The 14,329-nt window shown below is 38.7% G+C and overlaps 2 protein-coding genes across 2 annotated transcripts; one reads left to right on the forward strand and one right to left on the reverse strand.

The window, feature by feature from the left end:
- Positions 1–706: 706 nt before the first annotated feature.
- LOC135666519 (probable protein phosphatase 2C 11) lies at positions 707–8,671 on the reverse strand. The gene is made up of 9 exons (XM_065178108.1): positions 8,410–8,671; positions 4,904–5,012; positions 4,597–4,750; positions 2,788–2,913; positions 2,547–2,670; positions 2,390–2,466; positions 2,213–2,265; positions 1,457–1,511; positions 707–1,163 (listed from the first exon to the last, which is right to left on the reverse strand). The coding sequence occupies exons 3-9, from the start codon at positions 4,747–4,749 to the stop codon at positions 1,020–1,022; spliced, it is 732 nt and encodes a 243-aa protein (XP_065034180.1). The 5' UTR covers position 4,750; positions 4,904–5,012; positions 8,410–8,671; the 3' UTR covers positions 707–1,019.
- Positions 8,672–11,518: 2,847 nt separating this feature from the next.
- Positions 11,519–14,067, forward strand: LOC135666503 (probable nucleoredoxin 1-2). The gene is made up of 4 exons (XM_065178075.1): positions 11,519–11,529; positions 11,772–12,186; positions 12,280–12,774; positions 13,387–14,067. The coding sequence occupies exons 1-4, from the start codon at positions 11,519–11,521 to the stop codon at positions 14,065–14,067; spliced, it is 1,602 nt and encodes a 533-aa protein (XP_065034147.1).
- The last annotated feature ends 262 nt before the right edge of the window (positions 14,068–14,329 follow it).

The following is a 14,329-nucleotide window of genomic DNA, read 5'->3' on the forward strand; positions in this document are numbered from 1 at the left end:
GTGTTAGAGCACCCATAGTCAGCTTATGCACCGGCGACAAGAAGTTTGCTTGTCTATTCCCGCTGCTTGCTCTTTCGCACCCCGACTCCTTGAAGAGAGAATATCGCTATCCTTGAAGATTCTATCGCTATCCTTTAATATAGATAGAATGGTGTAGTAAAACACTGGTTACTGCTGGCTCAACGCACAACGGCAAATAGACTAGTAGTGACTCTAGCGTGCACAATAGAATATAGAATCCGGTAAACAATAAGCTTCTTGGAATTTATGAATTGAGTAGAGGCTGCGTTTCTTTCAACGTTACACTTTCTACCTTGACTTGCAACCCTAGCATTCGATCTACCACATCTTTCTGCCCTAGCTTTCGATCTACCACATGTTGCATAGCTTGTTGAGCTCGAGCATCAAAGTTCTAGTGCCGTTTGCTTGTTCAATAAACAATAAGTTGATTCTACCACAAATCTGGCTTTGCTGATACTTCTCAGTAATAGAGGCTATTTAAACTTACAACTGAATGAAATTTTTTGCAACAGTGAACATATTATAATATTAAAAAAATAATTCCACATCTAATGTGTGTGGTAAGGTTTGTGATTGTATTTATTTTAAGGTCTCGAGAATCAAGTCTTCCTCACTAAGGTTGCATTTGAAAGAAAAGAAGATATCTGACTTTTGTCTCCACAAAAACCAACACATTGTCAGGCAATTTAAGAAAATACACATCATGCGATTTTATCCATAGGTCATCATGTCATATGAGAAGAGTAAAGTCAACCATTTAGTTCTTCAGCACTCCGTAAACCAAATGAATAGTGCTTTATACATTCGATACTAACTATCGGGTTAAAGATGGGAACTTTGGGATCACCCGCAACTAATTCACTGCCATATGATGATTTGTCCAAATGTATACGCTACAACCTTCAAGAGGATATATTGCTATGTACAACACACTTCAAATCTACAGCAGGATAGAAGGATCACTTGGAACTTCAGTCTCACCCAGCATATCATCATTTTTATGTATGAGGAGCATCAGGTCTGATCGGCTTATTAAATTGCACCAGTATCATCGTCATGTTGTCCAATCCCTCTTCACTAATGGTGGATGGTGCCAGACACCGGTCCAACACTCTTTCACATACTGCAGACAGGCAGCTCTCCTGCAGTTAGCAACATAGGCACCAGAAAAAGTATTATGATAAATAAAACAAAATATACTTCTGGCAAATAAAACTGCTTTATTCCATTATGTATAAAGCCTAAGATACACTATTTGGCCAAAAAACAAAAGTCCATTTCATGAGCTCGGTTACTGAGACCATCAAGTGTTGAAGTTAGCCTCAATCAAGGTCACTGACGTTACAGCTTCGGATAATTGGTTTATGTTGGACATAAGGTTCCGAGAAAGATACTCTTAAAGTGATCAAAAAATAACATAGAATAAGGTCCTCACCGTTTTTATATGCTCAGTGATGAAATCCACCAGTTGCTGGTTTATCATGCAATCCCTGGTAAAAAGTATCAGAATAGACACCTATAAGTACACGAGTATTTCAAATGGACACATACTATGGCAAGCATGAGTTCTCAATCTGATTCTATTAGAATCTCTAAGCAAGGAGCACTCGACTATGTAGAAAAACACCTTACGGTTATAAATGTTATAAGCCACAATGAAACATAATTCTTGAACTGGTAGATGATGATGATAACGGCACAACAGGTAATAACCAAACATGAGAAATTTATTACAGTCCAATGAAGTACATAGACAAAATAATGCTGAATGTTCAAACACAAACACTTGACTGATACTATCCAATGAATCTTTTGCCGCTATTGAGCTCTAATTTAATATACATCAACTGTTCTATTTGTAAGAGAAGAGAATTCATAGGCACACAAATAGCTGAGAAATTTATTATGAATTATAAACATATAATTTAGTGTGAGTAGTTTGATACTTCGATGTGCTAGAAACATGAAAGACAATAGTATTACTATCTTCTTTAAATTGTGGATGGACACTAGAGTATTGATAACATTATAACCGTGGCTTATGGTCTATCAACTATTTAAATGAAGGCATGTCAATGTTGCAATTGAAACACGATATATATGATTGTTGGAAATCTCATTATAAGAATAGTTATAGTAGATTTAGTTGTCTTGGATTTACAATTGCTAAAGAGGTGCTGAAAAGGCATACCAGACTCCATCACATGCTAAAATGAGAAATTCATCATCATCGCATAGCTCCACCTACAGCGAAGGCCAACAAATGACATACCGAGATTTATAATAGAACTCATGATAATATGGTGGATCATAGTTCAAATGGTTCTAAATTTAATCACTATTGGAAGCGGAACTGTGGTATACTCACAATGTTTATGTCTGGATTGCATGTCACAACTTGCTTCTCAGCAGGTAAAAACTTATTTTGCTTGAATTCCATGTCGCCTGCCATAAGTTTGCTTCTCAAGAGTAAAACATATGATAAGGCAGCCTACAAATTTTATTAAAAAACACTGAGGAAGTACCAATTGCTCTAGTGAGGTTTAAGCTTCCATTTATTCGTCCTGCTTGAATAAAACCACCTGCTTTTACGATCCTTTCCTTCTCCTCAACAAGATATGGTTTGTGGTCTGTTGACAAACTAATTGCCTATAGAGAACAAACAGAAGTAAGACTACACAATTGAGGCATATTTTTTGTCTATGATGTAATTTTGAAGCACATGAAAACACAAATCAGTAGAAAGAGATTCTCTTAGTGACAAACCCGACCCTTCCTCGAGAGTACACAACGAGAATCACCAGCATTTGCAACAATGAGTTGGTTGTTTCTGATGACTGCCACACAAGCTGTGCTTCCAGATGTCGGTCCAGAGAAATCAGAATGTGGTCCCTGACAAAGAGTTCTTTTGAGTCACAAGATTCCTAATGGATCCACTTAACTTGCAAATAGTACTTTACGCCTTTTCAAGATTCAGTCTAACAACTAGCACCGACAAGAACAAGATCTTGAGTATGAAACATGGACAAGGACAATGGACACAGAAAAAAAGGAACCAATATGACAAAACTTTAGAAACTAGGACAAGGTAATTAATACTAATGCATTTTCTACCACTCTAATTTATATTCAGCATGTATGTAATATTTAGAAAATTTATGGTGGGAACATATGAAAATTAGAAAAACAACAAACAATCACTTGCCAAATTCTTCTACCATTTTTGCCAGATATTGAGTATACATACCATAGTAAATTAGTAGTGCAAGATAACATACAAATTGCCTCAGTCTGTATAGAAGCCTTGTGTACATAAATATAAGCCTTCTAACAAAATTTAGGAATATAATGCAAAGATGATACACGATTTAAGTTCTGCACCTGCCAATAAGAATCAGTCTCCTTTTTCCTCTATTATGCATCATATACTCCTAACTTTGAATAATAATTTTTGTTCCATGAAACTCGAATTGAAGTGACATACCTGGTACACACCAAAAACTAGTACGTCTTAAGTTAACATAAGTATACGCATGTAGTATATTTTAAAGTATCACACTGTTCTGGTAATTACCCAACAAATCTGGGTTTGCAATACGGATAGACCTTTTTCTAAAATGTATGTTCTATGAAGCATTTCATTTCTACATCTTTACCATCACAATATTTTAGCTTTATAAAATCTCTGTCAAAACAAAATTCAGAAATTTCATGTGAAAAAAGTAAATGCATAATCTTGTGCTTCTCACTTATATTGGACATATAAAAGCAACCAACTTCCAAACAGGGAAATCTGATGAACAAGGACTCATCAGACACTTCAGACCAAGTGAATTATAGGCCAAAGGAACAACTTTAATGGACATGTTCAATTTTAGGAGAGGCCAAACCCAGACAAGTGACCTACAGCAATATCACAAACCACAGAAGTCAGTTTGAGGTGTGACATATCGTGGGAAAATTAGAGCTCAATTATCTCTCAATCTCTTTCTCTGTTCTTTCACTCCTTTGATCTCTCTTCCCAATGTACTGCCCCTCCTTTCTCAAAGTTTGTATTTCTATCTTCAACAACAGCACAACATTTTAAATTTTCATCCGAAAAACATGTTATACAATTCCTTGACAACCAAGACCCTAAACATTGTAAAACACTTTGTCAACTGCAGAGACAGCTCAAACAAATCAAACAACTACTGTTGAAAAGTTGGCTTCAGCCAAAATCTCCTAAAATACTTTCCCATCCTTTTATAGCTTCAACAGCTCATTTAGGTATTAAAAAAAAAATCTTGAAACTTTGGCTTCCCTGAGAACAATTCAACCATTATATAAAATACAACTAAGATGGATGACAAAGAAAAATGCTTTCACAGACTCCACAGCTGTACTTTTTTTGGATTCTTCATTCGTGCACATATATTACAGCACAAAAGGAACTTCAGACCCACATAATTAAAAGACAATCCTTCCAAAAACAAAACAAGCAAAGTATTCAAGATATGGCATCCCCAGCATATTAAATGAAACAATATAACATCTTGAACAAAGTTAAAGAAGATCATCAGAGTAATATATCACCTCCTCATATGCCCATTCATCTAAATGTTCACTGGAATAACCACCCCTTGGGGACCATATCAATCCTTCAATTAAACCTGTGAACTTGTCCATTTTGTCCCCCAGTACAGCTAATTCCCTCCATCCTCTCTGTCCTTTCATCATCTCATCCATTCTGAATCAAAACAAGAATCATATGTATGACATACCATATGTTCTCTTGTCACATTACATGCTTTATGACATACCATATGTGGCCTAAAACTGAATTTTTTATCTCAACTCAAAACTACAGATATTGGAAGACAATAGTAGCATCATATGTTACCTTAAAAATGCTTTTTGTACTGAAGCAGATAAATCACCACCCAACTGAGGCTCATACTTGAGAATTTGAGTGTGCAGGTATTTTGCACAGAATTTGGCTACTACTTTTCCTGAAACAACATATTACCTCAGTAAGAATTGGTTAATAGTTGCAATATTACTACATCTGAGATAAAAAAGACAAGGAAAACAAGTGGTGAAGCAGAGTCACTGTACAAATCAAATCTAGTATAGAAAATCATTTCTTGTAGTGAGGAAAATACAACAACACGCACCAAGTAACAGGACACTATGAGTCTGACAATCACAACCTTAACATAGAAGGAACTGTTTGTGTAGACAAATTATATTAGTTTTCAGGTCATCTAGGCTCTTGTATAGAGGATTCAATTATGTCAGAAAATGTCACCAGTGTCTCAAATGTAAAGAAAAGTGAAGCAATAATAGTGAATTGGATTACAGATGTGCATTTTCAGTCAAGTTTGAGCTCTCTAAAGTAAATATAAGCAATTATTCTGATAAAGTTGTAAGTAATAACAATTTAGTTTAGCCAATTTTCAATACAAGCATTACCATGATTACTAATCCTTGCAACTACAATTTATTGATTTATAGACCATATTTGTCAAGCATTTCTACTATAGCTATGTTAAATGCCCAAAATTAATTTTGCATGACATCGTGTTCCTTTCATTACTTTATGTATAGTCGTATAACAGCACAACCCACGTCAGCAATGAAGACCAATCTGACCGATGTATCGTGTCTCAGGGGTCACTCACACCTCGCCAACTGCGCAGCTCCCACATCATCCGTAGAGTTATCATGGGTGACTTAGTCCCTTGTTTCTCTTGTCGCCACGTGGCGGATAAGCCTTGAGTGCTCGACAAGTTGAAAGTAGGAGAATATAAAGAATTCCGACGGCCGTCCGCACAAGTCAGCGGGAAGAGAGAAAAAATAATGTGGCGAATTTCCAAAAAATCTATTATTTTCATAATTCATTATAATTAAATCTATTATTTCCAAAAAACATTATAATTAAATCAGTTTAGACCATAAAAAAATCCTTATGCGCAATTCTCCCAATATAATATATTATATTATATAATAGTCTAATTTTTGTAAAACTTTGAAACTCGAATATCAATGCAAATTATCTATTTAAACAACAAAACTTATTCATCATATTTCCCTCCAAACCAAAGTAAATAACTGAGCAAGTTGTGTTTAGTGTTTAGTATGTACTCATAGTCAGGCAACTAAATTTGACAAAAAGTGTTTCTAAATAACATGTAGCAAAAAAGCCTCCAATAAGAGTTCATTTGTGTGTGCAATGGAAGGATGTTGTCTGTAGCAGCAGAGCATGTCACAACCTTTGTAGCACACGAAGCCTTTGCAATGAAAAAGAACCTAAGCCAACCTCCACATGTGAAGAGTTGCTTGAGTGTGACTCAGCCTAGCATGCATGGGAACCTTTATGGCAAGCCACATGTCACCACATGCCAACTAGTGCATCAATCGTAGGCTCCATTTGAGCAAATCGGACAATGTAAAAGACAACCTCGGAATCGACCACTAAAAGTTGTAAACATGTACATGATAAAGTTTTCAACACTAGACTAGATAACTATATCTTAATTGTCCTCCAAAACTTCTACCAAGAGAACAGCCATTATACTTTTACCCTTCACCTAAATTCTTAAAGATTTCCTGGAAGATCATCTTCAAGGTTAAGATATATCTAAATTAGGCTATGTCACAGTCAAATTGGGAGATTGCAAAAAGACGAGATCGACGAATACATTAGAATATTTTATGTAAATGCTTTCCCAGCCCTCCATCTCCATGTTATTAAAATTTTGAAGTTCTCTCCATGAAGGAGCCCAATTTGAGTATATCGACAATCATGTGCATAAGTTGCCATTTCAGTAATATGAGAATGGAAACTAGGTCACAGACCAAACTATAATTAGGAACACTATCTTGTATCAGACAAAACAAATGGCATTCATAAAGCTCATGAGTTGTAATGACTGTTACAGAACAATCATTTTGCTAATTCAAGACTCTTTATGCTTTCACTTGAATGTTTGTCCAGGCTTAAGATTATAGTTCTCTGGCAAGGTGTTATAAATGCCATACGTGAACTTCGCCTAAACCATGCCAGTTCAAGATCAAATCAGTCATCTAATGTGATACACAACGTGAGCCAACAATTTAATTATATAATAAGGCATCTCAAAAGTTTACAAGACTACTTTGACATTGATCATCAAACAAATGAATAAATGCACAGACCACCATCTTCAAGTCAGATTCTGAGCTTAATTTAAAGAAAATGCTGGATGCAAAACAAGTGACAAAGTGAATAAAAAAGACTCCAAAAAATCAAGAAGCATAATGTCACAAAGGATTTTATAATAAGGTTACCAGTGAAGACTCCAAAAAAATTCATTCAAACATAAAAAGTATGCAACCTTTCTGGAAAGTTGTACATTTAGATAATGACAATTAAAAGCACAACATGCTTTGTCAATTAACATTTACAAATTGAATGCAGTGGCTTACTTCTTTTTCTGACATTAATACCTTGAGAATCAATTTGATTCCACCTCGAATTAGGTACATGTTTATCATGCTAGTTCAGAAATTACATTGGGTTCATCATGCGGTGAGGGTGATCACCTTTGGTCAATAAAGTTTTACCTCTAATAAACCCAAACTGCCCAACTTACAGCCTTAATCTGTGCTTTATGGAATATTTCTCCTAACATGTCTAGACAACAAAGCTTTAATATGTTGTGAATCATGAGAAATATTTTCTGCACCATATAAAAACGACTCACTTGGTTCCTAAAGTTGTAGAGCATCTTACTAATTTAGGATACAATCAGTCTCAAATAAAAAATGTCAAAGATTGAGAATAGTATATAGAACACCAATGAGAAAATTCTCAAAATAATGGTTCCAACAAATTTCTCTAATTTTACAATTCACCTTCAAGGATTTAGCTACATCTTAAATTGCATCAAAACATAATCTGCTATTTTTTAACTATTAATACATACAAATAGACTAAGGATTTAATGATGTTGTAGCATTTGGGGTTAGTAGAAAAAAATTGTTAGAGCACAAAGCGTGTTGTACTACATCACAAACTAATAAATTTCATATTGTTGCTAAAATGCATTAAAAGGGAGGGGGGAAAAACACTCCAGAAAACTGAAATAAGCTGCACTTATTGTAACCTAAAGCATATCCAAAACGCCAAATTCACCAAGACTGACTACCAGTTTGGAACTAGGTTTCCAGGATCATCCCCAGATAAACTACTAATCCAGACACTAGACTAAATCCGTACCATGGATTAAGAAATGAAGCGGCTTTCCATCTACCGGAGCCTAGAGGCACTCAAGAAGGAACACATTCAGAAACCCTAGGCAAAAAACCAGTTCACAGCGAGCAATAAAGAAGCCAAAAAAAAAAAAAGACGAGGACGAGAATCACCTGTCGGCACCACTTGGCGAGCACATGGAGGCGGAGCATCCGCTGCCGAGTCTTGGCGATGAACTTGAGGAGGTCTATCTTCTTCTCGGAGTCGGATCGCTGGTCCTCCGGCGCCCGGGACCGCTCCACCAGCTCTTTGAGGGCGAGGTAGGAATCCTCCGCGGCTCGTCGCACAAGGGCGGAGAACTCCACCGTCTGCTGCCCCAGTTCCGCCGCCATCGCCCTCCGCTCCGGCGCCCAAAGTGTGGGGCGGAGGGGGGGCGCGCTAGGGTTTCGACGGCCGGGCTCGAATCCGGGCGCCGCGGGTGCAAAGCGAAGGAAGGCGAGATCGAATTCGCAGCTCCAATTGATGTTTTCTGGCGTTCGAGGGCGGAGGAAGCGACCAAATACAGTGTGCAAAGACCGGAGAGAGAGAGAGAGGATCCGCGACCCGCACGGAGAGAAAGGCAGGCTATTTGGAGCGTGCGGGTTTGGGCTTACGACAAACAGGAATGGGGGAAAGGGTTGGTTGGTCCACATGTGATCTATGTGGCCGCAACTTCATCATAAAAATATTTTTTTTACATCTGATTTATTACTCGCAAATCATACCTGCTATGCAATTGGAGGAAAACTGTGGGTCCGTAAGAAGCTCAGTATAATCTCAAACGATAACGAGGGCAGACTTCATGTCTCAAATTAACCGGTGGGGAAATCATTTCTTTTGTTTTGCCCCCAGATAAATATTTCTTGTCTACTACACGTCGCACTACGTGACTCACCCTCGCACCCCATCTCTCTCATGGGCTCCACGTGTCATCTCCAGTTACGTTCGGCCAAGCGGGGCTCTGAAAGAGCTGGGTGCGTGAAATATTTGGACTCTGCCTGGTTGACAAGACTGAATCAATCCTGAAACCGGGATAGTTGATTTGTGGACACGTGTACGTGGATCTCACCATCGGGCATGAGGTGGTATCTTGTGGAGTACGTTTCACCCTTAAACATTTGATGCGTAATTTATCGATTTGGAAATGAATATAAAAATACCCATTTTCAATATAAATTATCTAAACTAAAAGAAAAGAATGTGTCGTATTATCACGGGTTTTGTTTAAGTCGTGTGGCACCCTTGCGTGTTCATTCGTAAAGGTCAGCCTCCTATAGTCCCTTAAGACTCATAAGGGAGAAACCAGGTTAGGGAAAATGTCTCACTCGGGATCCACAAGCAAACATTTCCGAAAACACTTCATAGACAATGCAAATTACAAATAGACTTTACAAGCTCTGAACAGTTGCACAACAAAGGGGTAAAATGGTCCATTACAGACCGAAAATCTCTCACACGTGTCCACACGACACAACCTATATTTACAAGCCTAAAGAGGCTACCAAACCCAACTAAAATGGGACTATCAAGCCTTTGGTCGTCCCTCTATGCTATTCAAAGCATAAACAAATAGAAAGACACGGACATACACAAGTATTACATCAAACATCCTGTTTAGAACTTTGTCTGTGACATTCTACCCCACTTATGCCTTTGACGTCCTCGTCGAAGCCTTTGCCGACACTGCAACTCCTCGCCTTTGATGAGTCTTCAATCTTCTACTCCAGCTGCAATGCGCCTCTTGGCTCCCATCTACTCTCTGCTGTTGTTCTTTTTTTTTAGTAGTCGAACCTTTGATCCGCCATGCTGCTTCAACTCGCCAATGACTCTAACTATAGTGTGGGGTTGGCTGAGTTGTGTTGATCTCTGTTGGTTCCTACTGATCCTCCAGATAAAGGAAAAGACCATCCTTACAATGCGCCAGTCTTTCAAATGCCTCATGCTACTTGAACTGGGTGGATGCTTGTTGGAGCTTTAATGAGCATCGCCCCGCAAACTTCTAAAGTTTTGGATCCTTCCTCCATGATATTTGCCCATTGACTCTTCCTTCACTTAGTTGTCACCTCCAAGTAGGTTCGCATCACTTCCGCTTTCGATTGACATTTCGTTGGAAAATTAAGCGGACAATCTACTCTCTAGGACAGAATGAAATTATAGAGAAAATGAGAGCACTAATAGAGATAAATAAAAAAGGATAAAAAAAAAACAAAGCCTAGGCTTTTCGTATAAATTTGTCCAAAATTCTGTCCTACGAGACTACTCTTTCTTACATGTCTACATGTAAAAAAGTTCAACTTTCAATGCATTTGTCGATATCCGTGATGAGTATTCACGAAAATTTTGAAGAGTGTATCTATAATTCGAGGGAAAAAAGAATATAAGTCAAATCATGTCTTCTTTAATAGTCTTAGAGAAAAGAATGATAGATGAAGAAGAAGAAGACAATGAACTAATGAAGACTTTGTATATGTCATCGTTAAAAATATATCTACGTGAAATATTCGCTCGCTAATTTAAGAACGTCTAACATAATTACATGATAAATTTATACAACACAATAACACTTGCATATATATATATATATATATATATATATATATATATATATATATATATATATATATATATATATATATATCTATATATATATATATCCATGCATGCATTCGGACGAGATGAAGTGTCCAATTATTACGGAACCGAGTCCACTCCTGCAGAGTCAATCGCAAACGATCATCAATTGTCCATGTCCACATTCCGATCGTGCGGACACTATGAGTGATCTGACACGTGAACTGTTTCTGATAACCATCTTCGTTTGACTAACCAAAACATCATTCCCATTACTTAATACTTCCACCCCACTTGATTTGCGTAGCATGTAGAGTCGGAATCACAAAACACGTCAACAAAATATTAACTCAACGGAATCATTACTTTATCGAACCCGACCATAAAGCACAAAAGACTGAGTCAACAAATCGTTATTTCGTTTCCCTAATTCAACATATATATATATATATATATATATATATATATATATATATATATATATATATATATATATATATATATATATATATATCAGCCATACTATAAAGTTCGGATGATGTTACATATATCTCAAAGCGTTTCAACAGAAACAAAGATAGCTTAGCATGTCGTTGACGTTCGCCGCGACGTGGCTGACTTGCCGTTGGACCCGTGTCATCCTGTAGTAGTACTGAGCTGATGTCATGTTTGATGACGGTGAGGTACTAACTTAGCAGTTCGTCTTGTACGAAAGATGAAAGCTGTGACAGTCAGGCGATACGATGCTTTGAAACCTCTTGACAAATATAAAATTTAAAAAAAGATTGTCACTTGTAGTGAAATTAAGATAGAAATAGGTTAACCTTTGCTAGTAATCCGATCAATTATTATAAATCTAAGATAAGTACATCTCGATTATCGTGTGAACTTTTTTTGGTTTACATCTATTCGCCTGTTACGAAAGAATCGTCACTGATGATCTGATCAAAGTATACAATCAGCTGTCCTCGGAGGGCCGCGATTTCGAGATTGTCTTCGTGTCATGTGATTCATGCGAGGAGACCTTTAATAGGTACTTCTCAGATATGCCTTGGTTGGCAGTCCCATTTGCGGACTCCGACACACGCGAAAGGCTACATGATCATTTCGGCAGTTTCGAGGAGTATTATCCCGCTCAGCTTATCATCTATGATGCCTCTATTGGCATGGTCGTTAACGAAGAAGGTCTCCGAGCTGTGGCAAAATATGGTGTAAACGGGTATCCATTTACTGTTAAGAGGTTCTACGAGTTGGAGGCGGCTGCTAAGAAGGAACGGAGTCTTCGAAGTCTGTTGGTTTCGCCGTCCCGGGACTACTTGATCTCCAATGATGGATCCAAGGTAATCGATGATCTCCTTGTAGGAAGAGAATTAAACTACATTCTTGATCCACCAGCTTACTACCACCATCTAATCTACGCTAAATTGAAGCAGGTTGCCGTGTCGGATCTCGAAGGAAAGATTGTGGCTTTTTACTTCTGGTATAATATTCCTGATAAATACGGCCGTCCCAATAAGTTGACTCTGGTGCTGGCTGAAATCTATAGGAAGCTTAAGGAAGCCGGGGAGAGCTTCGAAGTTGTGCTGGTGCCATTAGATGATGATAAATCATCCTATGAACAAGGCCTGGCAAGCATGCCATGGCTCGCGATTCCTTTCGAAGACGAGGGCTGTGAGAAGCTTGTCCGCTACTTTGAGCTCTGGCCCTTCCAATTACCAACCGTGCTTGTGATCGGTGCCGATGGGAAGATTATGCTTAAAAATTACGATAGGCTCATCTCCAAGTATGGAGTTTTAGCATGGGAAGCATTCCCGTTCTCTAAGGAGCAACTGGATTTATTGCCAGAGAAGGCAAAGGCCGCACAAACACTGGAATCTCTTCTTGTTGCTGGGGACCTCGATTATGTCATTGGGAAAGAAGGCTTGAAGGTAATGAATCGAGCATATAGTGAATCCACAGCTTGGTATTGTCAATGGCTAAGCCCTCATCATTGTGTTTGACAGGTTCCAGTGAAGGAGCTTGTTGGCAAGACCATCCTCTTCTTCTTTGCAATGAGTGATTCGTTTCAATGCCAGAAATTTCTTCCCATGCTGATCGAGGCATATCACAAGATCAAGCGCATGGACAGTGCTTTCGAGGTGATCTTCGTCCCTATGGGGGGCTATATGGATTCGGGTGCTTTCGAGTTCTTCTTACGCATGCCTTGGTTGGCGGTGCCGGTGGATGATGAGAGAATAAGATCGTTGGAGAACACTTTAGAAGCTCATTACGTCAACACCCTGGTTGTCATTGGTCCTACAGGTCAAACGATCACAGAGAACGCCGCAACTTCGTTGAAGATGTATGGAGCCGATGCCTACCCGTTCAGTGAAGAGAGGATCAAGGAGGTAGAGATGGCACAGACACTGGAATCTCTTCTTGTTGCTGGGGACCTCGATTATGTTATTGGGAAAGAAGGGTTGAAGGTAATGAATCGATCATATAGTGAATCCACAGATGGGCATTGTCGATGGCTAATCTCTCATCATTGTGCTTCACAGGTTCCGGTGAAGGAACTCGTTGGCAAGACCATCCTCCTCTTCTTCTCGATTCGTAGGTCCGGTACATGTCGCGGATTTCTTCCCCATCTGATCGAGGAATATCACAAGATCAAGCACATGGATAGTGCTTTCGAGGTGGTCAACATCTCGATGGACAAGGATCAGGATTCCTTTGAGGAGTTCTTCTCCGGCATGCCTTGGTTGTCGCTGCCATTCGGTGATGAGAGGAAGAAATCTTTGAAACGTACTTTCCAAGCCGATATCATCTACCCCTCCCTGGTTGCCATTGGTCCTACAGGTCGAACTATCACAAGGAACGCCATGCATTCGTTGGCGACCCATGGAGCCGATGCCTACCCGTTCAGCGAAGAGAGGATCAAGGAGTTGGAGCAGAAGATAGACGAGATGGCAAAAGGATGGCCTGAGAAGAGGAAGCATGAGCAACACAAGCATGGGAAGTTGGAGTGGAGCTGCCTGCATGGCCTGTATATGTGTCGTGACTGCCACAAGATTGGAAGTGGATGGTGCTACTTGTGCTCCATGTGCAGTTTCGGTCTCCACCCCAAATGTGCACCGAAGGAGGAGAAGAAGGAGGAGGAAGAACATGATGAAGGATCTGAGTGTGATGGAGAGGTTTACAACGATTTCGAAGATTCTGAAGATTTCGAAGATTCTGAATAAGAATAAGAATATGTAATGCAATGGTGTTTGTGTTTTGATGGGAAGAGCTTTAGATCGATGCAATGAAAGTAGCCGCATTATGATCGTCTGCAACTCGCAACATTTTTTGTTGACGAAAATCTTTTCTTATTTGCTCCATATGATCAATCAAACTTCATAATAACAACACCAATTCAACAAACATATTTGAGCCACAAAGTCCAAAGAATAAAAATATATCTTTGTTGTGAGCTATTATTTTCGGTCTTCAATTTGTAAACTT

The sequence above is a fragment of the Musa acuminata genome, unplaced genomic scaffold (assembly GCF_036884655.1).
Source record: "Musa acuminata AAA Group cultivar baxijiao unplaced genomic scaffold, Cavendish_Baxijiao_AAA HiC_scaffold_1104, whole genome shotgun sequence".
NCBI classification, from domain to species: domain Eukaryota; kingdom Viridiplantae; phylum Streptophyta; class Magnoliopsida; order Zingiberales; family Musaceae; genus Musa; species Musa acuminata.

Excerpts from the sequence above, each read along its gene's own strand:
- LOC135666519 (XM_065178108.1), bottom strand. The coding sequence starts at position 4,749 with ATGGATGAGATGATGAAAGGACAGAGAGGATGGAGGGAATTAGCTGTA. Across the intron at positions 2,914-4,596 it reads ATGAATGGGCATATGAGGAG|GGACCACATTCTGATTTCTC; the intron begins GTGATATATTAC and ends ACTCTTTGTCAG. Across the intron at positions 1,164-1,456 it reads TCACTGAGCATATAAAAACG|GAGAGCTGCCTGTCTGCAGT; the intron begins GTGAGGACCTTA and ends TGCTAACTGCAG.
- LOC135666503 (XM_065178075.1), top strand. Across the intron at positions 12,187-12,279 it reads TCTCCAATGATGGATCCAAG|GTTGCCGTGTCGGATCTCGA; the intron begins GTAATCGATGAT and ends AAATTGAAGCAG. Across the intron at positions 12,775-13,386 it reads TTGGGAAAGAAGGCTTGAAG|GTTCCGGTGAAGGAACTCGT; the intron begins GTAATGAATCGA and ends TGTGCTTCACAG.